This window comes from Salmo salar, chromosome 18 (genome assembly GCF_965601325.2).
Source record: "Salmo salar chromosome 18, fSalSal1, whole genome shotgun sequence".
Taxonomy (NCBI): domain Eukaryota; kingdom Metazoa; phylum Chordata; class Actinopteri; order Salmoniformes; family Salmonidae; genus Salmo; species Salmo salar.
The window spans coordinates 76704340-76728218 of NC_138308.1; the positions used below are offsets into that span (position 1 = coordinate 76704340).

The 23879-nt window shown below is 41.0% G+C and overlaps 1 protein-coding gene across 2 annotated transcripts in view; it reads left to right on the plus strand.

The window, feature by feature from the left end:
- Positions 1 to 23879, plus strand: part of LOC106577627 (phospholipid-transporting ATPase ABCA1) — a 229420-nt gene that overhangs the window by 25447 nt on the left and 180094 nt on the right. For both annotated transcript variants that reach the window (XM_014155904.3, XM_014155905.3), the window contains exons 3-9: positions 682 to 775; positions 1658 to 1799; positions 2043 to 2170; positions 3887 to 4014; positions 5097 to 5294; positions 12056 to 12142; positions 12437 to 12632. In XM_014155904.3, the coding sequence (XP_014011379.3) occupies positions 682 to 775; positions 1658 to 1799; positions 2043 to 2170; positions 3887 to 4014; positions 5097 to 5294; positions 12056 to 12142; positions 12437 to 12632 (973 nt within the window). The remainder of the gene's footprint in view (positions 1 to 681; positions 776 to 1657; positions 1800 to 2042; positions 2171 to 3886; positions 4015 to 5096; positions 5295 to 12055; positions 12143 to 12436; positions 12633 to 23879) is intronic.

Consider the following 23879-nt stretch of genomic DNA (forward strand, 5'->3'; position numbering starts at 1 on the left):
ACTTAGAAGTAACTCCACTTTATTTTCTCAGCATCTCTTCAGATTTTTCCCTATATTGTACCTGGTGTTCTACTGTTAAAGCCATATACAATTTTGTGTAGTAGTACTTACTGGAAATAGAGAACACATTTGCAACCTTTCCTCTTCTGATGAAAACTACCTGTTGATATTCTGTGAACAGAACACTTTACAGTGAATGTTGTATTCATTGATGACAATTGTATTTACGGTTTTGCAAAAGTGGGTCTAAAATATGCAATTGATGTACAAAGGCAAGAAAATTATCAGCCATTCTGCGAATGTATTTAAGCATTTGATCATTTGCTATAGTTATGTTTAACCACGGTTTCAAAAAAATACTGGTACGAGATTGAGATTTTTTTTATTGTGGACAGTAAATGTCATGGCATGTTAATCATATTAGATTATATGGCATTTGTTTTAGAAATCTATGCATTTGGCATGCCGATTTGAATATACAAAGTATTTTATTGTGACGACAAACAATGTGACACCAACTCCACTTCAGCAACAAGTGTCGACCCCTATCATTTAGGGCTAGAACACAGGCATTAGCAACACAAACACAGAGACTAGAATGGGATTCATGAGGTAATATCCTGTAATATGATATAATATGATTTAACATGAGGTAATCTGTCTACTTCATCTTCAATTCAGGTGCGTCTGGTGGTGGAGTTGTTGTGGCCTCTCTTTCTGTTCTTCATCCTGGTCTGGGTGAGATCAACCACCCAACCCATTTACCAGGGCGAATGTAAGTAGAATGGTCCCAGTTTACGCAAACTGCAACTTATTAAGGCTTTATAATGCATGTATAAAGTATTTACAATTTAAATAGATGCTTCACAAATAAACTATAGGCTCACAAATCATATGCCAAATGTGACACTATATCAATTCCCCCAAAATGAAATCTATTGCACTACAATCATAGTGTTTCTAATCGTGAAATGCAGCGTGTCCCTTCCTTTCTCCAATTTCTGCTGTAACTTTGTCACCTGATAAAAGTAGCAATGTCACCGTGGCCCAGCAAATGTCATACCTAGGACTATAACACACTGTTCAGTATCACTCTTCCTACAAACTCTCATTAGTATAATGTACATTTTCGGACACCCCTACTCCCTCTGACATGAAGTATGAGTAGGAAGTAGGGACAATTGGTCATGTGTAGAAGGGTGTCCTAAAAAGTTCACCTGACATGTCAAATCCAAGGGTAATGGCTAGACGGGCTTATGTCCAAGTGTAGCTTATGTTAAAGTGACATCAAAATATGCGTGTTTGAGTTGCGTCTGGGATAATTTGTGCATTTTAGATGAGCCTAACCCTTCTCTTAACCTGTTACGTTCATTCTCCTAACCGGCTACGAAAGTCCCTTCTGACCATAGCTGTATACCATCTAGTCAAAACTCTATTAAAGTGGCTGAGGGAGTACGCAAGATGGCCGCCGAGTCAGCTGACACTAACAAACAAGTCAGCTGACACAGAACATGAACACGCACACCAAGCAATTCCCTAATTGAAGCCATCATCTGAGGACACTGCAGAAAGCTGCAGAAAGATGGTGGAGGATGAGGACTGTTAGGTGCTCATGTATGGAAGAAGAAAAAAAAGTAAATTATTTTTTGGGTTCAAGGTCATTATCCAAATAAAGCCATGCCTTCCGCCGGGGTGCTGCCTTGGCTTCAAGGCATGATGTGTAACATAGACAACCCATGTGTAAACCATTCCACGCCAGGAGAAGCACCGGGACAAGTCAACAACTTCAACAATTCCATGTATGTAGAAGGGCAACCTTTTTCAAGCCATTTACCTACAGTGACAATTTCCAAATGTACTGTAAATGATCCTAGTTTGAGTTACATTATTTCACCTTGATAATGGCAGGTTTTGGTAGTCAGTTAGCCATTGATGTCCCTTTAGAAAGTGAGTTACATCACATTTGAAGTTGGCCTATTAGCTATCTTTCATTTAGCCATGCATTGTCTAAGACTTTCTAAATTCTTCCTCTGTCCAACCAGAATTGCTGGGATGTTGATCGAGTTACAGTCACTTCTGGCGAACAGATCCATCATAACCAAGATCCAGACGCTTTCTGATGATGTGGACCAGTGGGTTTTGATTCTACAGACATCTAACCATAAAAAAGGTACAGTATTTGAACCGTTATCAAATTGTTCAAACTGTTTTTTTTAGAGCCCTAGAAAATCATGAGCATTGATGATCTACTTTAGCACACCAACCAAACTGATCCTGTACTCACTGTTCAATACACTGAGGACCATATTAATGAACTAAGTTCTAAGCCAAACCTTGAATATCTCATGAATAATAAAGCTTTTACAGCCACTGACTAATGGCTCAGCAGTAATTGGAACAGTATAATACTTTACCAGACTGACAATCACTTTGCCATAGATTTGACCACAGTCCTCTATCAACTAGAGTAGCCCATTCATGAGGGTGACAGTTTGGAGGATTTGTTATTCTCTGAGATCACTCGAAAAACAATGACAACTGATTATTTATGATCTAATTTGCCGTGTGGAGTGGCAGATCGTTTATCTTCATAAGTTGCTACTTTGCATTAGGCTCATTTAGCCTGATGATATTCAGATTTTCACAAGGCACCTAATTTGCAAATAGGCAAAAGTGGGCCCAGCCATTGTTTGAGGCTCACACAAACATCGCACCCAAAACCTTATTTGCATTTTGGGGTCACAGGCTTGTAATATACAAGATTAAATCCATCAGAGATCTAAGGCACGGCTTAATTAATGGGATACGCTGTCTGAGGCGACATGGCGAAAGGTCATATAGCACAAGGGAGAGGCAGAGGGATATCAAAGGGATATAAATGGCAAAGGTGATTGTGTTGTGCTTCTCACCGGAGATGTTTAAAAGTGTTGGGGTGGGGACTCCAATCTCGCCCGGTAACCAAGTTCAGACAGAGCCCAGAGCATGTTTTTGTTTCGACCTGTACAAGAGTCATGTTGTCCTACCTTATTGATGGTGTTGAAAATGATAATGACAGAGGTAGTAGTAGTTTTAGTAAGAGTATAATGACAGGATAAGTATCTCTACCTTGAATTCCTATAAACATGAATTAAACGTCATAGGTACATACTATCATTTATGTTCTACCATATTACAATGCCATGTATGTGGCTTAAGTCAAAATGTTCTCTGCATATTCTACAATATTGTATTCATGAGTTTGTTTCAAGAGCAGATTTCTTGAGAATACTCACGAACCATGTAGCCTAAGAGATAAACATTGTGGAGTGAAGTGGTAATGGGCTGTCTTTGGCTTGTGATCTGCACCCAGACATTCTCACCAGTCTAAGCGGGGAGGATTACATTAAACAGTCGATTGGTTTTGATGTTGTCATTTCGACCAAGACTATCAGTGGGCATCTAATCAGTACAAAATGACTGTTTAACTGACTGATGCATGTTTAGCAACGATGTGCCAGCTCCCACTAAAACAATTCCACTGTCGACCCTCCCTCGCTCTTATCCACATTTTATTGCAACATTCACCTGTGGAATACAATACAATTTCAACTGATTACGACCAAATGCCTCCCAAAGTGGATGTTAAACAAAAAAAGCATGGCAAAGCAGTTTGGGGAATGCTACACTTAAATATATCAGTTGGATGCTGTCAATATCAAATGAGTAAGGAACATCACATTTTCCAAACCCATCTTTGATGTTCGCCACGTCTATGGAGTATACTGTTTTACATGCCGTCTATCAAAACAAACTGAAACAGCTCCCTCAAAAATAGTTTTCATTCCAGATCCATTCTAATTCTGACCGAGTGGAAGCACATTACTTGTTCTCGCTCTTCATGTTTAAGGTCAGCCCATTCCTCTGAGAAGTATCCTGAATGACAATGAAATGTTCACCACATATCTGAGGGAAAACCTGTCCATGCCATCGATGGTAGCCAACAGTCTGATTACCTCAAATATTCGCCTGAATGAGGTGAGTCAGCATAATTACCACAAAATATTTTTTTCACAGCATAGTACTGCAGAGTGGTCTGGAAACAAGATGTAATGTTTTGGGTGACCTGAACAAATTCACATAGAAATATGCATTATAGATCTGTTATTCTCATTGAAAGCAAGTCTAAGAAATCGTAGATATGTTCTATGTGCACTATTTCTATGCTTCCTGTTCTTAAGGTTGTTTTTGTGTCTTTCGGTTTTGTACACCATCTTCAGAAAATACAATATTTGCGGTTATGGAAAAGATATTTCACAACTGTTTAGATGGTACAATAAACTGAAATTAGGTGAACTATTAGAATTTTAGCAACCAGGAAATGGCGGAGGGATTTCTGCATAGTGCATCTTTAACAAACACAACGCAAATCTTCAATCCAAAATGAATCTTCTGCTCTTCTGTCAACCCCCTCTCTCACATAAGACACAACCTTCTGGCTTCAGGTCTGCCTCTTCAACCTCTAGGCTACCTACCCATATGATTGAAAATAATGCATCGCAAGGACATCATTTCTTGACAGTTCTAATCGATTCAGGAGAGACATACTGTATGACTTTGCAGAGAATTTACTGTAAGAAGTCAATGTTTCTCAATTTTTTCTTAGGGGTACACACTTTGTTATAGCCCAGCATTAACACACTTGGTTCAACTAATCAACCAATCCCCAAGCTCTTGAATAATGAAATCAGATGTGTTAGCGCTGAGCTAAACCACAAATGTCACACATTGGGGGTACCCCAGGAATTGATTGAAAAACACTGCTCTACCTGGCACGTTTGTGTTCAGGTGAAATGCAGCTGTTGTAGCGATAAGCGTGATCTGTGAGTGGCCCCTTCAGATGTTCCACATCGATACCTTGCCATGTTCCAACTGACGTCAGAGGAGTAGGAAAAATATCATTATTTGTGCCAGGCTATACACTCCTCACTGACAAGGGTGCTTGGTGTGTGTGCTTGTGTGTGTAAAGTACACAAATCAAACTCCAGGTAGAAAACGGAATCAGATAGGTTTCTATTTTACTTCTACCACTTCTGATGCTCATCCTATCCTTTCACCAGATGATAGGCATTTCAAGGCAAGACGATCTGAGGATCACCCTTTGCAATGGAACAGCTCTTGATAGATATGTGGAATTCAGCAGCGCCTCTGACAAGGAGGCCTTTCAGAAAGTCAGCTGCTCCCTCACAGCACAGCAGTTGAGACAAACCGGAGAAGTTTTCCTACAAAACCTGGATACAAGGAAGATGCTCACCAATGTAAGTCAAATCGAATTAGGTCTACCACTCAATTATGGAAATGTCACTTGATTGTACTGTTTACTTCATTGTGACATAAAGATGTAATTACGTATTTTACTTGCTTCTTAATTGAACTTTTCTCTCTGTGGCTCTTAGTTGTTTGAAATCGATGTTAGCTACTGCCAAATAGCATTTTTTTTATTTTCATGTCATCCAACAAATGTAAACGCCTAGAGCTCTCTAAACGGTATTGGCGATTAGTACTGTATGGTCAGATGACATGAACACAAGTGGTGGGTTTGGCATCGAAAAGAGGAATCAAATGCAGAAAAAAAACCCATACCTAATGTAAAATATGGTGGTGGATCTTTAATGTTATTTGGTTATTTTGTTTCCGCTGGTCCTGGGGCCAGTATTTTGCCCAGTACCAGGACATTTTAACCTAAATCCTGGTCGGCTCTGCCAGGAGGCTAAAACTTGGCCGCAAGTGGATATTATAGCAAGACAATAACCCCAAGCACATCAAAATCCACAAAGAACAACATTTGGAATGGCCATATCGGTCTCTGGACTTGAACCTAATGGTTTTCAATGGAAGAGGGCATCCCATAAGCGCAGACGAAAGATATCAAGGATCTGGAAAGATTATGTATGGAGGAATGGTCTAAGAACCCAACGTGTTCTTCAATCTCATAAAACATTTTACAAAAAATGCTTAGTGCCATTATCCTCGTAAGGTGAGATATTAACAGGTATTGAAAAGAGTGTTGCCAATAATTTTGACCCCTATCTTTTTGAGAGAAAAAATATTAACTTGTTTAACAAAATCTATTTGGTTTTAATTGTATTCATTTAAAATAATATAATAGTAAAACAAATAATGTGCATACTTTATAACTCAGTATGTGTATTATTTATTTCACTCTTATTTCACTCTTTTGATGGACCTGACTGCACTATACATCTATAGATTTTGCCATGAGTGTGTGGAGTTGGCAACCATTTGGGTTTATATTCTAGATTATACTCTCCAGAGTACTTTCCTTACTGAATCTTGTGTCTTGTATCTCATTGACACCAATGCATGAGTTCACTTTTTCAATCTTGCACCAAACAGAGCGCCCTGAGGTCAAAACTGTCAAAGCCACTCACCATTTTAACCTGCTTTGTTTATTGCACCTTTGAAATATGTTAGTGTCTCAAGAATATTAGCTAATGAGCCAGCCAGCTAACATTAGCTAGCTAACAGTACACTTTAACTTGGAGTCTTTTGTTTAGACATGTACAGTGGGGCAAAAAAGTATTTAGTCAGCCACCAATTGTGCAAGTTCTCCCACTTAAAAAGATGAGAGAGGCCTGTAATTTTCATCATAGGTTCACGTCAACTATGACAGACAAAATGACCGATTTTTAATGAATTTATTTGCAAATTATGGTGGAAAATAAGTATTTGGTCACCTACAAACAAGCAAGATTTCTGGCTCTCACAGACCTGTAACTTCTTCTTTAAGAGGCTCCTCTGTCCTCCACTCGTTACCTGTATTAATGGCACCTATTTGAAGTTGTTATCAGTATAAAAGACACCTGTCCACAACCTCAAACAGTCACACTCCAAACTCCACTATGGCCAAGACCAAAGAGCTGTCAAAGGACACCAGAAACAAAATTGTAGACCTGCACCAGGCTGGGAAGACTGAATCTGCAATAGGTAAGCAGCTTGGTTTGAAGAAATCAACTGTGGGAGCAATTATTAGGAAATGGAAGACATACAAGACCACTGATAATCTCCCTCGATCTGGGGCTCCACGCAAGATCTCACCCCGTGGGGTCAAAATGATCACAAGAACGGTGAGCAAAAATCCCAGAAGCACACGGGGGGACCTAGTGAATGACCTGCAGAGAGCTGGGACCAAAGTAACAAAGCCTACCATCAGTAACACACTACGCCGCCAGGGACTCAAATCCTGCAGTGACAGACGTGTCCCCCTGCTTAAGCCAGTACATGTCCAGGCCTGTCTGAAGTTTGCTAGAGAGCATTTGGATGATTTAGAAGAGGATTGGGAGAATGTCATATGGTCAGATGAAACCAAAATATAACTTTTTGGTAAAAACTCAACTCGTCGTGTTTGGAGGACAAAGAATGCTGAGTTGCATCCAAAGAACACCATACCTACTGTGAAGCATGGGGGTGGAAACATCATGCTTTGGGGCTGTTTTTCTGCAAAGGGACCAGGACGACTGATCCGTGTAAAGGAAAGAATGAATGGGGCCAGGTATCGTGAGATTTTTAGTGAAAACCTCCTATCAGCAAGGCCATTGAAGATGAAACGTGGCTGGGTCTTTCAGCATGACAATGATCCCAAACACACCGCCCGGGCAACGAAGGAGTGGCTTCGTAAGAAACATTTAAAGGTCCTGAAGTGGCCTAGCCAGTCTCCAGATCTCAACCCCATAGAAAATCTTTGGAGGGAGTTGAAAGTCCGTGTTGCCCAGCGACAGCCCCAAAACATCACTGCTCTAGAGGAGATCTGCATGGAGGAATGGGCCAAAATACCAGCAGCAGTGTGTGAAAACCTTGTGAAGACTTACAGAAAACATTTGACCTGTGTCATTGCCAACAAAGGGTATATAAAATTGAGATAAACTTTTGTTATTCACCAAATACTTATTTTCCACCATAATTTGCAAATAAATTCATAAAAAAATCCTACAATGTGATTTTCTGGAATTGTTTTTCTCATTTTGTCTGTCATAGTTGAAGTGTACCTATGATGAAAATTACAGGCCTCTCATCTTTTTAAGTGGGAGAACTTGCACAATTGGTGGCTGACTAAATACTTTTTTTGCCCCACTGTAGCTAGCTAAACAATGAACCATAATCCCAATCCATAGAGTACTAGCAATACAAACAGATTGTCATAGCTAGCTAAAGCTAGCCAACTAGGTTCAATGTTAGTTAACTAGCTAACATTAGGCTATAACTAGAAATGCAAATTACTTTCTGAGATATTACTACACAGATCATAGACGTAATGTTCTAGCGAGCCAGCCAGCTAACGTTAGCTAGCTATCTAACATTACGCTTTAACTTGAGATGAAAATGACTTTCTGAGAAAATTAGAAACTTATATATTATGTTGGCATGATGATATAATGGTCTGGGTGACTGTGGGGACAAAGTATGTTTGATTAAAACCCAAGGTGAGAGATATTTTTCCTAAGCCTGAGAAGCTGAGCTTTGCGCTTCATTAAAGATGCTTTATGGATGTTCAGTCACTTAACGCAAGAAACCACACAATCCTTAGTTTTTGGCTAACAATATGCTTTTGTTCATGGGCGTGAGTTATATACCTTTTAGTCAAATTAGGTCATCTCTGGCCAATATCTGTCCATTTAGGGGACCCCTTTTGGCTCAAGAGCACCAGAGGCAAAATGTCTGTACAACCTCTTTAATTGAAGTTTGTTCTCTATGCTCCTCCTCTCTTGGTCTCCACTAACCATTGTAAAGTAGAAACAATTAGATTTATTTAGCATTGATATTTGCTGGATATCATTGAAACCTTACTTCCTGTAGAGGCGACAAAAGAGTGCACTTCCCTTCCCAGTTTATCTTTGAGAGAAAATGTATGGGACAGCAAAAGCAATGAATAAGTGATGAGGCAAGAAGTTCATGGAGGGGAAAAAAAAGCCATTTGAACAACTTAAGCTTGGAGGCATTTTCAGTCATCGAAGAAAATGCCAGACAAGATATGGCAACAAAAAAAGTCATCTGGCCCCCCTGAGCAAAATGGAGGCTGAAAAAAATACCCTTTCACACACTGAGAGCTTGGGGTTGAAGAAAAGTGGTGATAAAAAATACATAAAGAAAGGGACTTTAGAAATAAAAAAATTTAGTCTGGGTTTATCAAGACAGCATTGAGTGGTAGTGGGTGATTTAGTTGTGTTGAGACTTAATAGATATTTTTAAGGGAACGCAGAGCACAATATAGTGAGGTTATAGGGAGCATTGTACAGAAAGTAACTGGTGCTATCTTGTCTTACAAGAGTCCAGGTGCACATTACAGTAGCTTAGAAATATTACTTTTGCAACGTGGATATTTCCGGGAAAACAATGTGGTTGGTAGTATGTTATAAACATAGAAGAATTTAATTGAATACAAGTAATTTATCCCCAGAGGGGAAATTGGATTTGTCACCAGCATTGGGCACATAGCTACAGGGACAATACAGACACACAGGAATACATAAGAACACAAAGTCCTGATAATACTGTTGGCTGGTGGAAGCAGTGCAATACACAGTGCATTCGGAAAGTATTCAGACCCCTTGACTTTTTACATATTTTGTTACGTTAAAACCTTATTCTAAAATTGATTAAATTGTTTCTTTTCCTCATCAATCTACACATAATATCCCATAAAGACAAAGCAACAATTTTGCGATTACGGCCTCGAGTCTTCCTGGGTATGAAGACTCTCCATGATGATGGTGCCAGCATCATGCTGTTGGGATGTTTTAAAATGGCAGGGACTTGGAGACTAGTCAGTATCGAGGGAAAGATGAATGGAGCAAAGTACAGAAAGACCCTTGATAAAAACCTGCTCCAGAGTGTTCAGACTGAGGCGAAGGTTCACCTTCCAATAGGACAACAACCCTAAGCACACGGCCAAGACAACACAGGAGTGGCTTCGGGACAAGTTTACGAATGTCCTTGAGTGGCCAGCCAGAGCCCAGACTTGAACCCAATTGATCTCTGGAGAGACCTGAAAATAGCTGTGCAGCGACGCTCCCATCCAACCTGACAGAGCTTGAGAGGATCTGCAGAGAAGAATGGGAGAAACTCCCCAAAAACAGGTGTGCCAAGCTTGTAGCATCATACTCAAGAAGACTCGAGGCTGTAATCACTGCCAAAGGTGCTTCAACAAAGTACTGAGTAAAGGGTCTGAATACTTATGTAAATGTGATATTTCAGTTTATTTTTTGTCATAAATTTACACAAATTTCTAAAAACCAGTTTTTGCTTTGTCATTATGTGGTACTGTGTGTAGATTGATGAGGATTTGTTTTATTTAATCCATTTTAGAATAAGGCTGTCACTTATCAAAATGTGTAAAACGTCAAGGGGTCTAAATACTTTCCGAATGCACCGTATGACGTCAATAGCATCAACAGAATCAACTACACATTCTGAAACATCTTAAGATATCACATGGTATATGTATTGTAGTAACCAGTCATACTGTGTTGTGAAAGTACAGTAAATTACAGAGCTATTACTTAAGGTCAAAGTAACATTCGTTTTTGTCCCCGACTCATTTTCAGTGACAAAGTAGGGTGCTTGGATGTTATGAACTCTGAAACAACAAATCTGAGGAGGTTGTTTTGGGGGCATTCCTTCTGAAGTTACAGTATCCATTACAGTTCCCATTACATCTAGTAAGGTCACTGTCTTGGTAACCTTTGTGGTTTCTGAGTCCACAATGAAATGAATGTTCTATTTTTGTAACACCATTCCATGCTCTAGCCTCCCTTGGAAACACAGCTGAGAAATGACAGATCATGCGGAGAAAAAAAAAGAGTGAAACATCATAGAGTTTACCGAATGGCTCTGAGAGATTGCCTTGTGCCATGGGTCTACTTATCAAGCCATTAATACGATACAGCCCAAGACCTCACTTTCTGCCCATTGACTACTTAGCTGTGATTTCAAGCTGTTTCATCCCAAATTTCCTAAGTGAGATGCCCATGCTTTTCCAATCAGCACGTCTCGGCTTCCTTGTGTATTGCTGCCGACGGTAAAAATTTAACCAAAATGAATGTACTGAGAACTCAATAAGGGCTGCCGGATAAACGGGGATTCGAGTGACACCTCCTTGAATTTGTAAATGCTCTGTGGCTTTATACTTTTCATAAATACAACTGGGGGATTTAGGATTCATTTTCTCTCTTTAGCACTCTATCTCTATGGATTTGAGCTATATTGTTTTTCTCAGTGACGGTCAATGGGGACTCATGTTAGCATACTCCTGACACATGGAAAGGATAGTGTTTCAAAGGAAACGTGCAGCGGCTGGGCTGCCTTGGGCCGGTGTGTTCTAAACATCAGATATGTGGTATGGCTCTGAATCATATTCCTGACATTTTATAAAAATACATCCACAATAAACATTGTTGGGGAAGATATTGGTTTTGACATTGCTTAGACTAAACCACGGGCCTCATGCACCCAATGCTTTTGAAGGAGGGCACTGTTGGAAAAAAATGCTGTGTCTAGGCTGTTTTTCCATTGTTACAGTAACTGCACTTTATATAGTGCTGTATATCCTCAAGCAACCATTACTTTCAACTGAATGACATGCACCTGAAAAAGGAAATGCAGAACTACTCTCTGTCGGCCAGTTTTGTTGCAAACACCTGAGGTTTTTGAGGTAACATCTGAGGTGTTCGCTTGAAGGGGGAAGTACAGTATTTTACAACATAATCTTAGAAGGTTTCTCACCGTGAAAGTAGTCTATGGGCAAAAATAAACTGTAATCCATGGTTTGGTTTTCTTTAAATAGCCACTACGAACATGAGCGAACTTTAACCAACGATAGCTAAAAATCAACGGGAGTGATAAGGGCAACAGTGCAATTCAGATTGAGGAACCATCTAACATTAAGTTGTAAAATACATCATTTAACCTTTAAAACACTGAGCCTGTTACAAACAAATGCACATTATATATTGAATATAAATCAACAATGTTTGCTGAATCAACTTCTTATTCCCTCATTTAGCTACCTTCAGCTTTGGATTTGACTCCGTCCGAGACCTTTGGATTAGTGAGGAAAACTACAGAGGATGCCTTACCCGTGCTTGATGAGGTTGGTGTGGTAGTTATTTACCATCTGACAGGACAGTGGGCCTACATGGAAATCCAATAACATTCAGTATTAGTTTGTTGAGAACACCTGTGTCGCCCAGTGACCTGGGCTTGTATGACTCATTGTAATCAATAACAATAATGGGAATTTGAAGACAAGTCTATTGAGAAATTGCATGATATTGGGTTGTATCATATCAATTTGTTGTCTTGAAGTCAATAAGTGAAGTACTATTCCGTCATGTTCTGAAATGTAGTTGTGCATCTTCTTTCAATGACACCCCCACCAATACAGATGAACAAGTTGCAGAACTCAATGTTGTTAAAGGCCGCTGATATGCTGGATTTCAGAGCAGACACATTTGGCAGTCTGAACATCCTACTTTGTAGTAAAACACCAAACTCCAACTCCACAAAGACCACCATGAATTTCCCTGCTTTTGGAGCGATGAGGAATGACACAGAAAACAACGTCAGGAGCAGCAATTCCAGTAAGTATTGTTAATACTGCACTCTGCCTTGACCTATCAAAATACTAACTTCAATTGTTGAAGCTTTTATTTTCATATTTACCACTGTATCAGTCCAAAATTGCATTTTAAACAAATAGGGGAATGGTTCAATTCGAGCCCCCTGAAGCTTAGACTTTTGTTGCTCATATCTCAACCGTAATTCACACTGAATACAATATTTGTATCAGGGTGAACAGAAAATTCCCTCAATGTTCTTACTTTTTTTGTGTAATTAGTTTGAGTTCACACAACAATAACAAATATTAATTTCTACAAAAATAAAATTACATTGACAGAACAGAACAGACATAACACAGGGGCGATTCCAAACACACAATGTTTTTTTAACTCCTTTTTCTCCCCAATTGTGTGATATTCAATTGGTAGTTAGATTCTTGTCCCATCACTGCAACTCCCGTACGGACTTGGGAGAGGCGAAGGTCGAGAGCCACGCATCCTCCGAAACACGACCCTGTCAAGCCACACTGCTTCTTGACACACTGCTCGCTTAGCCTGGAAGCCAGTTGAACCAATGTATCAGAGGAAACGCTGTACAACTGGCGACAAGAGTCAGCGAGCATGCACCCGGCCCGCCACAAGGAGTCGCTAGAGCGTGATGGGACAAGGACATGCCAGCCGACCAAACCCTCCCCTAACAATGCTGGGCCAATTGTGTGCTGCCTCATGGGTCTCCCTGTCACGGGCCGGCTACGACACAGCCTGGGATCGAACCCGGGTCTGTAGTGACGCCTCTAGCACTGCGATACAGTGCCTTAGACCGCTGCGCCATTGTGTGGGAGGCCCACACAATGTTATACATGGAGTACCCATCACTGTGGGGTAGGAAGAGAGACTGTGGAGAGAAACCCCCTGCGCGAGCATTAAAGCCAGGCCCTAAATAGAAGCATTCCAAAACATTGGGGACTAGTCAGCTGACAGCATCTAGTAACGCATGATGTTTTCCCCACCTCAAAGAATAAACACTAAGCCAATTCGAGGATAACAAAAGAATATGGCCTTGATGAAAAAATACTTGTAGTTATACTGTACATGCAGCTCCAGCCTATGAAAAATCACAGAAGTAAAATACAATTGAATGTACACGTTTGGCCAAGCCTCCCACCCATCTCCCACCAACAGCCAGTAGCAAACTTCTCAAATAGTAGAGATAGTCAAAAAGAAACAAAAAAGGGGAAGAAAAGAGAGGTAAGTCAGCCAAGCAATTGGTCTCTTAGGGCGGAGGATATCCCTGCCCATGCCTGCACTGTGGACGGCATCGCCCTATTGTTTTTGCTGTTGTGCATTCCAAATGAACAATATTCTGGAAAACATATAGTCAATTTCCAGAGCCAGCCCCGAATTACACCGTAACTGCACAATAGTTTTCTTTGCTGCTGTAAATCCAGCTAGTAGAATTCTATGTGGAATAAGTGTGAAAGATAAAGATGATTCATCATTCAGCAGGCAAGGAAGGATCTGAGATAAGGCTTACCATCATCAATCTTGACAGCACTGAGCATGTGTCACTCCAAAATGTGTGTGTAACCGGACAATCCCTACAACATTGATTGTACAGTGTGTGCAGTTTGGAATTATTATTTTCATCAGAAAACGTTTATATGGAGTTGCATATTTTCTGTGAATCAATTTGAAGTGAATGAGCTGGCTAAGATTCTTAGATCCCTCACTCAGATTTGACCATATCCTATCCATCCTCTCCAACTCTGTCTCCCATACCACCTCCATGGGTAATATCTAATAAGTCTTCCCTGTAAGTGTGTCATATATCTCTGCTACTAGCCCTCTAAAACTGCTATCTGGACCTATCCAGCCTGCCATTGGGTGGCAAGGGCAAATTCCAGGGTACACCATAAGCCTTCATAGCTGACCTTAACTGCAGATGCAGATAGTATGAGGATCCTGGCAGGGAATAGTCGTCTTTAATATCCTGAAATCTGTGCAAGCCAATCTCAATATAAATACATCTGTTTCTACATCTGCATTGCTTGCTGTTTGGGGTTTTAGGCTGGGTTTCTGTCAGGGATTTCGTCGTCGTCAGACGATATGGCGAAATCATCGTCGGAAAAGGAGGACCAATATGCAGCAGAATGATGAATGTTCATCTTGAAGTTTTATTAACTCAAAAGTGAACACAAAATAATAAACAACGTACTCACGATCTACTAGACAGTCCTGTTATGCTCACACACGCTAAACAAGAAACAATCTCCCACAAATACACAGACAAACACACCCAACTAATATAGGACTTCCAATCAAAGGCAACACCACACAGCTGCCTTCAATTGGAAGTCCACCCCAATTAACTCTACATAGAAACAGACTACCTAGACTAAACATAGAATACATGAATCTCAATCAGTGCCCAACAAACCCCGGAATACTTAAATCAAATGCCCTTCTAGAAAAACACCACCCTGAACCACATAAAACAAATACCCTCTGCCACGTCCTGACCAAACTACAATGACAATTAACCCTTATACTGGCCAGGACGTGACAGTTTCTGTATAAGCTCTTTGTGACATCTGCTGACACAACAAGGGCTTTATAAATACTTTTGATTTGAAATAAATGTGATCCTTCAAAACATAAACACCCTTTGAAGACCAAGAGGTCTGTGTGAAAGGATGTCCACCTGTCAATTATTTGAAATTGTTCCATATTGGAGATGACCTGATTACCTATTCACTTTTTCACCCTCTTCCATATATTCAAGGAGTTCAAAACTGTGCTACCAAACGTAAAACGAAGATGTTTTCTACCTACCCCAGCAAATACAAACTGTTTTAGTCGATGCCGTTTAACCAGACCAGATTCAATAGCTCTCCAAGGTACAACTGATTGACGGTCCATTCACACTTGTAATGCTCTTATTTGAAAAGCCCAATGATATAAATTGAGAACCTCCTGTGCATTTAGCATGCTGCAAAGTAGGGAGTTTGATCCTAACCCGTTTTCCACTTCCTATAAAGTTAGAGATAAACGTTGGAGGTGGCGATAAAGGGATCATAAAGAATAAAAAGTTAACCCGGGGCAAGATATTCATTTTCACTGGGGTAACTCTGCCCTGTAACAATAGTTCGATTAGACCACCTCTGCAAATCCTTGTTAATGTTTTGCAACAGGCCATAGAAGTTGTCTCTAACAATTTTCTGCAAAGCAGAACATTTTTACCTCCAAATAAGTAAAGCTGGTGCTTATTGGTTCAAAAGAGGGTAAAAGAGCATAGCTGCTTTATTTAGAGGAACACAGATTTGGTCCAGTTTATCTTGTATCCAGCCAGCTCTTTAAAATTATCAAACAACTCCAGTACATGAGAGAGAGAGGACCCAACATTGGAGAGGAACAGAATGATGTCATCTGCATGACATGAGACAAAGTTTGTAGACCCATGAATTGCAATTGGAGATATAGTCATACTTTCTCTGACAGCCTGTGCAAAGGGCTCTAGTGACAGAGCAAAAAGCAGTGGGGACATAGGACAATCTTGTTTAGATCTGCGTTGTAATGGAAATGGAGACGATTGACAGGTACCAGTTGTCACTGAAGCAGTGGGGCTGTTATATAATGTTTTTATCATAGAGATGAAATTATGATTGAACTCAAACTGCTCCAAAACCATCCCTACATATCCCCATTCTAACCGGTTGAATGCCTTTTCAACATCAAGTGACAAAACAGAGTAGTCGTGACGTAAATTGATCAGCAATGTAAATAACATGCAGTAAACGGCGTACATTATCTGCAGCCAATCTCCCTTTTAACAAAGCCAGTTTGGTCATGGTGTATTAACTTACACACCAAGAGATCAATACACATGGCCAATACTTTTGCATTTAACTTTGCATCCCCACAAATCAGGGAGACTGGTCGGTAACAAGAACATTCAAGCGGGTCTTTTCCCTTCTTCAGTAACAGAGTAATTCATGCAATGTTCTGGTCCCTATGGAGTGACCCAGTCTCAATAGCATAATTAATGGAGTCCAAAATCTGGGGATCAACTTTATCCCATAGAACCAGATATAGTTCCATCAAGCAAGGGAGATTTTCCTTTTTGTAGAGCCCTGACCGCATCCCCAGCTCTTTTAAGGTTACGGGTTGTTCCAGCAGCTCTGTCTAATAAATCCCATTTAGTTAAAGCCAAATTCTGCATAAATAACTTGCTCCTTTGCATATCAAGTGTAGCTTCTGATGAGTAAAGGGCACTATAACAAATATTTAAAAATGTAATTTATTTCTTCAGGATCTGTGACTACTGGCCCATCACTTAAGCGTATAGCATTAATTGATGTCTTAGACTCATTCTGCTTCTGCCACAGAGCAAGCAATCTACTAGGTCTTTCCCCATGAAAATATTTCTGTTTAGTTCAGTGCATAAAAAAATGCACTGTTTTGCGCAATGAGAGTGCATTGAATTCCCCTCTCAATGCTAAGAGTTTATTTGACCTCTCCTCTGAGAATGCATCCATCTGCTCCCTCTCCAATGAGTCAACTTCAGCCTCAATCTCTGTGTAGCGCTTATTTCTGGCAGAGTTTAATGTAGAGGAAAACACTATACAATTGCCTCTGATAAAACATTTAGCTGCTTCCCATAATGTCTGAGGACTCTCACACTGCTCCCTATTGATTACCAACAATTCTTCCAGCTGTTGATTGATCTACATTGTCAATCCTGGGTTAGACAACAAAGAATCATTGAAACACCATCTACGAGCTCGGGGAAACTTATTAAAATGGGTTATTGTGCACATCACAGGAGAGTGATCAGATATCAAAATGGGCAACATCTCCAATGTTGATATATTTTCGATTAGTGAAGGTGTGACAAAGATCATATTCTAGAATTGACTATATTTATGTAGAGCAGAGTCTGCCATATGTCTATTAAATTCAGTTCTGCAATAAATGTTCTCAGCTCAAGGGAAGACGCAGGAAGAGAATCCTGACTACTTGAGGATTTATCTGATGCTGGGTTAATCATTGCATTAAAATCTCCCCCCACAATGAGATGACCATAATGGAACCGTCGCAAAGAGACGCTGAGATCTGGAGTTTTCTATCAACGAAGACCAACAATAAAGACAGCATTTACCTTGAAAGCGCATGGTACATGCAGTGACATTAAAGACAACAGAGGATACATATTTCCATCTAATAGCTATGTTAATTATCCAATCGGAGACTGGGTTGTAATCATCCATACCTGTCATCGCAGTCTTCCTGCTGAACTATTGTTGTGTTTCTTGATAGTTTCGCTAGCTAGCCAGCCAGCCAACTACTCCCCCTACTACTAACAGTAACAGACAAGTTGCTTGCCTTTATCTACAAAAAAAAGTATTCTTTCAGTTCGGAAGAAACGGTTTAGTAAAGTCCTCACAACAAAACTACTCGCCACGCCAGTTAATTCGTAAACTCAGTTCTGTGAAGCACAGAGCTGTAGCTAAGGTTAGTTTATGTCTACTAAAAATAGCCAAACAATTCAAGGACCTAGCTAGCTAGCAAGCTAGTCAGCCGCAACACAGTGGCTACCGCTCTATCCCAGGGTGAAGAGATGTCCATCTCCTGTGCGACTTTGTCTTCTCCGCAATCCAAGCCTGGATTGTCACTGCGGCCTGGGTTCGAAGTCCCATTTGCCTCGAATGTTGATCAGGGGAAATCCTCTGCCTCCCTGAGTGAGTTGAAGATAATCCTGTTGCCTCCATGCGTTAGTTTAAGGAGTGCAAGATACTGCAGACATGTCTGTAGACTAAGCGCCGTAATCTTTTTTACCGGGGTGAATGCAGTTCTCTTATTTGTGGTCTCTGCACTGTAATCCAGAAAGAACTGCAGATGTTGGTGTTTGTGCATAATGGGGAAAACGGCCATTGCCCCTTGCAGGATAGCCTGGCGGTCAGTGTAATCCAGCAGATTAAAGATCAGGGTTAGGGACCGCTCAGACCCGATGCCTTTGCCGAATACACAGTGCGCCCTCTCGATGTAGATGTCCTGGCCTACCAATGAAGTGCTCCAAATTGACAGATTTCCTTTTAGGAACCAACGGAGTCCGACCCTTCCTCTGCGTTGTCAAGTCCCACCAATTTCAAATTTGACATATGATTTCTGTCCTCGTTTTTCTTTCGTTTGTTCTCATGCACCTTGGAGTGAAGCTGGTCTTATTTTCCCTCGGTCTGTTTAAGAGACTTGCTCAAGCCTTCCACGGCAATTAACTGAATTGGCTTTAGTCACCAGGACCTGCAATCAATCAATCAATCAATCAAATGTATTTATAAAGCCCTTCTTACATCAGCTGATGTCACGTAGTGCTGTACAGAAACCCAGCCTAAAGCCCCAAACAGCAAGCAATGCAGGTGTAGAAGCACGGTGGATAGGAAAAACTCCCTAGAAAGGCCAGAACCTAGGAAGAAATCTAGAGAGGAACCAGGCTGTGAGGGGTGGCCAGTCCTCTTCTGGCTGTGCAGGGTGGAGATTATAACAGAACATGGCCAAGATACTCAAATGTTCATAGATGACCAGCAGGGTCAAATAATAATAATCACAGTGGTTGTAGAGGGTGCAACAGGTCAGCACCTCAGGAGTAAATGTCAGTTGGCTTTTCATAGCCGATCATTCAGAGTATCTCTACCGCTCCTGCTGTCTCTAGAGAGTTGAAAACAGCAGGTCTGGGACAGATAGCACGTCCGGTGAACAAGTCAGGTTTCCATAGCCACAGGCAGAACAGTTGAAACTGGAGCAGCAGCACGACCAGGTGGACTGGAGACAGCAAGGAGTCATCAGGCCAGGAAGTCCTGAGGCATGGTCCTAGGGCTCAGGTCCTCAGAGAAGAAAGAAAGAGAGAAAAAGAGAGAATTAGCATACTTAAATTCACACAGGACACCGGATAAGACAGGAGAAATACTCCAGATAAAACAGACTGACCCTAGCCGCCCAACACACAAACTATTGCAGCATAAATACTGGAGGCTGAGACAGGAGGGGTCGGGAGACACTGTGGCCCCGTCCGATGACAAGCTGCAATCTTTGGTGTCAGAATGTTGTCTACAGCCTTTTCCACGGCTGAGGTAATAATAGCATCCAGGCTGCGATGTTGTTCCACCATAGCCTGTCTAGAGGCCTGCAAAATGGCGTTGTGGAGCTCTTTACAGAGGGCCTCAGTTTTCCTAAATTTCTTCTTCACGGGAGAGCTTGCATCTTTTCTTTTGACCCCACCTTTGTACACTGACATGTTACAAGGTTGTTAGTAATACTATAAATCTCAACACATATCAAAATAACACATTTCGAAGGAATTGGAGGTGAGCTGAGAAATCAAGCTTGCATCGCTCCCACTTTTTCTCCCCGTTTTCGTGGTATCCATTTGGTAGTTACAGTCTTGTCTCATCGCTGCAACTCCCATACGGACTCGGGGGAGGAGACGGTCGAGAGCCATGCGTCCTCCGAAACACAACCCAACCAAGCCGCACTGCTTCTTGACACAATGTCCACTTAACCCGGAAGCCAGCCGCACCAATATGTTGGAGGAAACATCGCACACCTGCCGACCGTGTCAGTGTGCACTGCGCCAGGCTCGCCACAGGAGTCGCTAGTGCGCGATGGGACAAGGACATCCCTGCCGGCCAAACCCTCCCGTAACCCACAGCACAGCTAGCACTGTGCCACTCGGGAGGCCCCCCTCAATGTTCTTACAGTGTTAGTACTATGTTCCTAGAATGATACAATCAGTTTTTAACAGTCCAAGGAGGTTTCTTTAATGTGTAAATGTTGTCTTACCGTTAAGGAATTGTTGTACAACAGTTTTAGAAAATTTGAAATAATGATTGGAATAGCAAATTATTATTATTATTATTATTGTGCAAAGGGCTTATTATGTGGTCTCGGATCCATTTAGCTGTCAAACAGCAATGTTGGGTAATGTATACACAGCTCAGACATAGCACTCTACCATGTTTAGAAATTACATTCATGAACGCTTCAAAGGTCACACTTGTCATGTGGGACCTGTATGATTCCCCTGATCACTGAAGTATTGTTCTGAGAAATGGGCTTCAATATGCTTCCTCCAATGACAATAAATCCATTTAGTATAACAGTAACCAGCTAGGCATACACATGTGGTTGCTATTCCCAATGACATTTAATAAATATGTAGCCCGTTTTTTTTCTCTCTGTTTTCCGACAAATGGTCATGTTTTAAAATGCAGCTGAGCCCTTGTCTGTTCAGCTTGACAAATAGTCGGGTGCTAAGATATTCATAGATTTTTTACAGAGTGGAAAGGTTTTCTGAGGCCAGGAGATGCCAAAGTAAAAAAACGAGATAATCTTAAACCTTACCAGGGGTCTGACCTGTCAAGCCAACCTATTTATTTACAGTGCTGAGTTCCTCATTACACAAATGGGTTTGTCCCTCCGCTTACCACTGAGTACAATTTCTCAAGTGTAATGTTTTTCGGATTGCACTAATTAGGGGCTGCTCTATGCTGTTCCATTAATTGCCTGTTAGTTTGAGGATCCGCAGGATTTCTTTTTGATTTTAATACGTTTGGTTTTTCCGTGGATTTGTGTTCTGGTGCCACTACAAATTAGTAAAACAATGCAGCAGCCATTTCAAATGAGTGCCAACACCTCTGTCTGCATGCTAATCGCTTAACTTGCTTCTTTTTAGTGTTCTGTACAGTACATGAGTATGGGAATACACATCTCTTTACAATAACCAATATACAGCACGTCTCTTTTGCAAGACTCAAAGTGGACTCTGAGGAAAACTAAAATAGAAACAATAAAGGCTATAAAAGTTTCTTGGTAAAAAGTGTACCCCTCCCAAATGAATTTATGTTGGGATTAGGCACCATCCAATAGCATCATTAAAGTAAAAAACAGGGTAGTAAACTGCTGTCTGTGGCAGTAAACACTTGTAAAACATTTTTTAAGATGGCCTCCCACAAAGGAGAAATAAGTTTAGACCTTTGGATCGATTGTTTACACTCCCCACTGTGCTGGGGAATCACATATCATAGAAAAAATTGTGTGTATAGGGCATTGAAATGTATGATGGATAGAGCCTATAGCAGTTCTTTCCAACCCTGTTCCTGTAGAACTACTGTACCTTCCTGTAGGTTTTCAATCCAACCCCAGTCGTAACTAACCTGATTCAGCTGATCAACCAGCTATTTAGTAGAATCAGATGCACTAGGCTTAGAGTTAAATATCTTCAGGATGGTAGCTCTCCAGGAACAGGGTTGGAGAGTCCTGGGCCCTGTTTCACCAAATCTTCTTTAGGATAAGTTCATTGTTAGAACTGTATGATCCTATAGTTCTAACAATGAACATAGCCTTCTGGGAAACCGGGGCCAGGCCTATAGCATACAGAATGATACGTTCATTTTGCTGGAGGCTGTTTCTATATACACTACCGTTCAAACGTTTGGGGTCACTTAGAAATGTCCTTGTTTTTGAAAGAAAATTGTCCATTAAAATAACATCAAAATGATCAGAAATACAGTGTAGACATTGTTAATGTTGTCAATGACTATTGTACCTGGAAACGGCAGATTTTTTTATGGAATATCTACATAGGCGTACAGAGGCACATTATCAGCAACCATCACTCCTGTGTTCCAATGGCACGTTGTGTTAACTAATCCAAATGTATCATTATAAAAGGCTTATTGATCATGAGAAAACACTTTTGCAATTATGTTAGTACAGCTGAAAACTTTTGTTCTGATTAAAGAAGCAAGAAAACAGTAAAGTAGCGAGGCTACATACAGACACCGGTTAGTCAGGCTGATTGAGGTAGTATGTACATGTAGATATGGTTAAAGTGACTATGCATGTATGATGAACAGAGAGTGGCAGTAGCGTAAAAGAGGGGTTGGCGGGTGGTGGGTGGTGGGTGGGACACAATGCAGATAGCCTGGTTAGCCAATGTGCGGGAGCACTGGTTGGTCGGCCCAATTGACCATTGATTGCCCTTAGTTGGATGTAGAAGTTGCAGTAGAGCACTGTTTGTAGATGTTCATGTGAATTTGTGTGTGTATGTGTGTGTCTGCACAAATATTATGTTTGTATCTGTGTGTGAGTGATGAAAGGAATATTGTATGGCTTTCACTTAAGAGAAAGTCCTGTTTGAATAACATTCTGGAGAGTTCTATTTGAATGTTGGAAGCGGTGCAGTTTAAGTGAGTGATGTGTGTGTTAGCCACGATAGGTAGGCGTGTGACTGTGTGTGTGTACGTGTGCAGAGTAAAATGTATGTGTGTGTGTGAGAGAGTCTTATTTCTGCACTGTGCGGAACTCAAATGTATTAAATTTGCCAGGTATGATGAGGGGCTGACTAGAGGCTCCGAGCAATTACTTGGCTGCAGCTCCCTGTGTAAAATATGGATTCAGTTCCTCCCTGCCACCATTGTGTGATAAATCAGACACCTTTGGTAAGAATATGATGGTATGTCACAGTTTTGGGGGAGATAAATATTAATATGAATACGAATGTGTGGAAGAGATTCATCCTGATATCAATATTTATTGAACGGAGAGCTCTAAGCCATGTGACGCTGTGTATGATTATAGGAAATTACGTGTGGTCAGGGGAAACAGCTGGCCGGAGTGAGGGCGGCCATTAGCACTCGACAGAGTTTCCCCGGAGCACCTTAGAAGGGATGGCCGCAAGGCAAAAGACTAACATTTATCGCACATCCTGCACTCAAAATTTCCACAAGTCTTATAGGTAGCCAGCGGTTAAGGGAGCACTGTGATAGAAGAGGTGGAAGGGGCTTTTGAGTCGAGATGACGAGTCAAGTATAGACCTACGCACCTGAGCCCAGACAGACGGACCAAAAGACACACATAAAAGTACAGACAGTTAGATAAAGACACAGTGACACATAGAGGCAGACAGAAACAGAGACACAGATATAGAGACATGTACAGTAGGCAGGCAGACAGACAAATATAGGCAGGCAAGCAGACAGACATACCGATAAACAGACGCTTTACAGGACAGACAGACATCCTCACACCCTACAGAACACAAACAAGTGGTGGTGGTTTCAGCACCTTTCACCATGCTATTCCCTCAGATCTATCGTCCTGTGTAACCTACACAGCGCTCCAACCGACCTGGCAATATTCACATTGGCAGATTGGATAAATTAATAATGATCCCACTGCAGCTGAGCATATTGACTTGTTTTCTCGCTCAGTGTT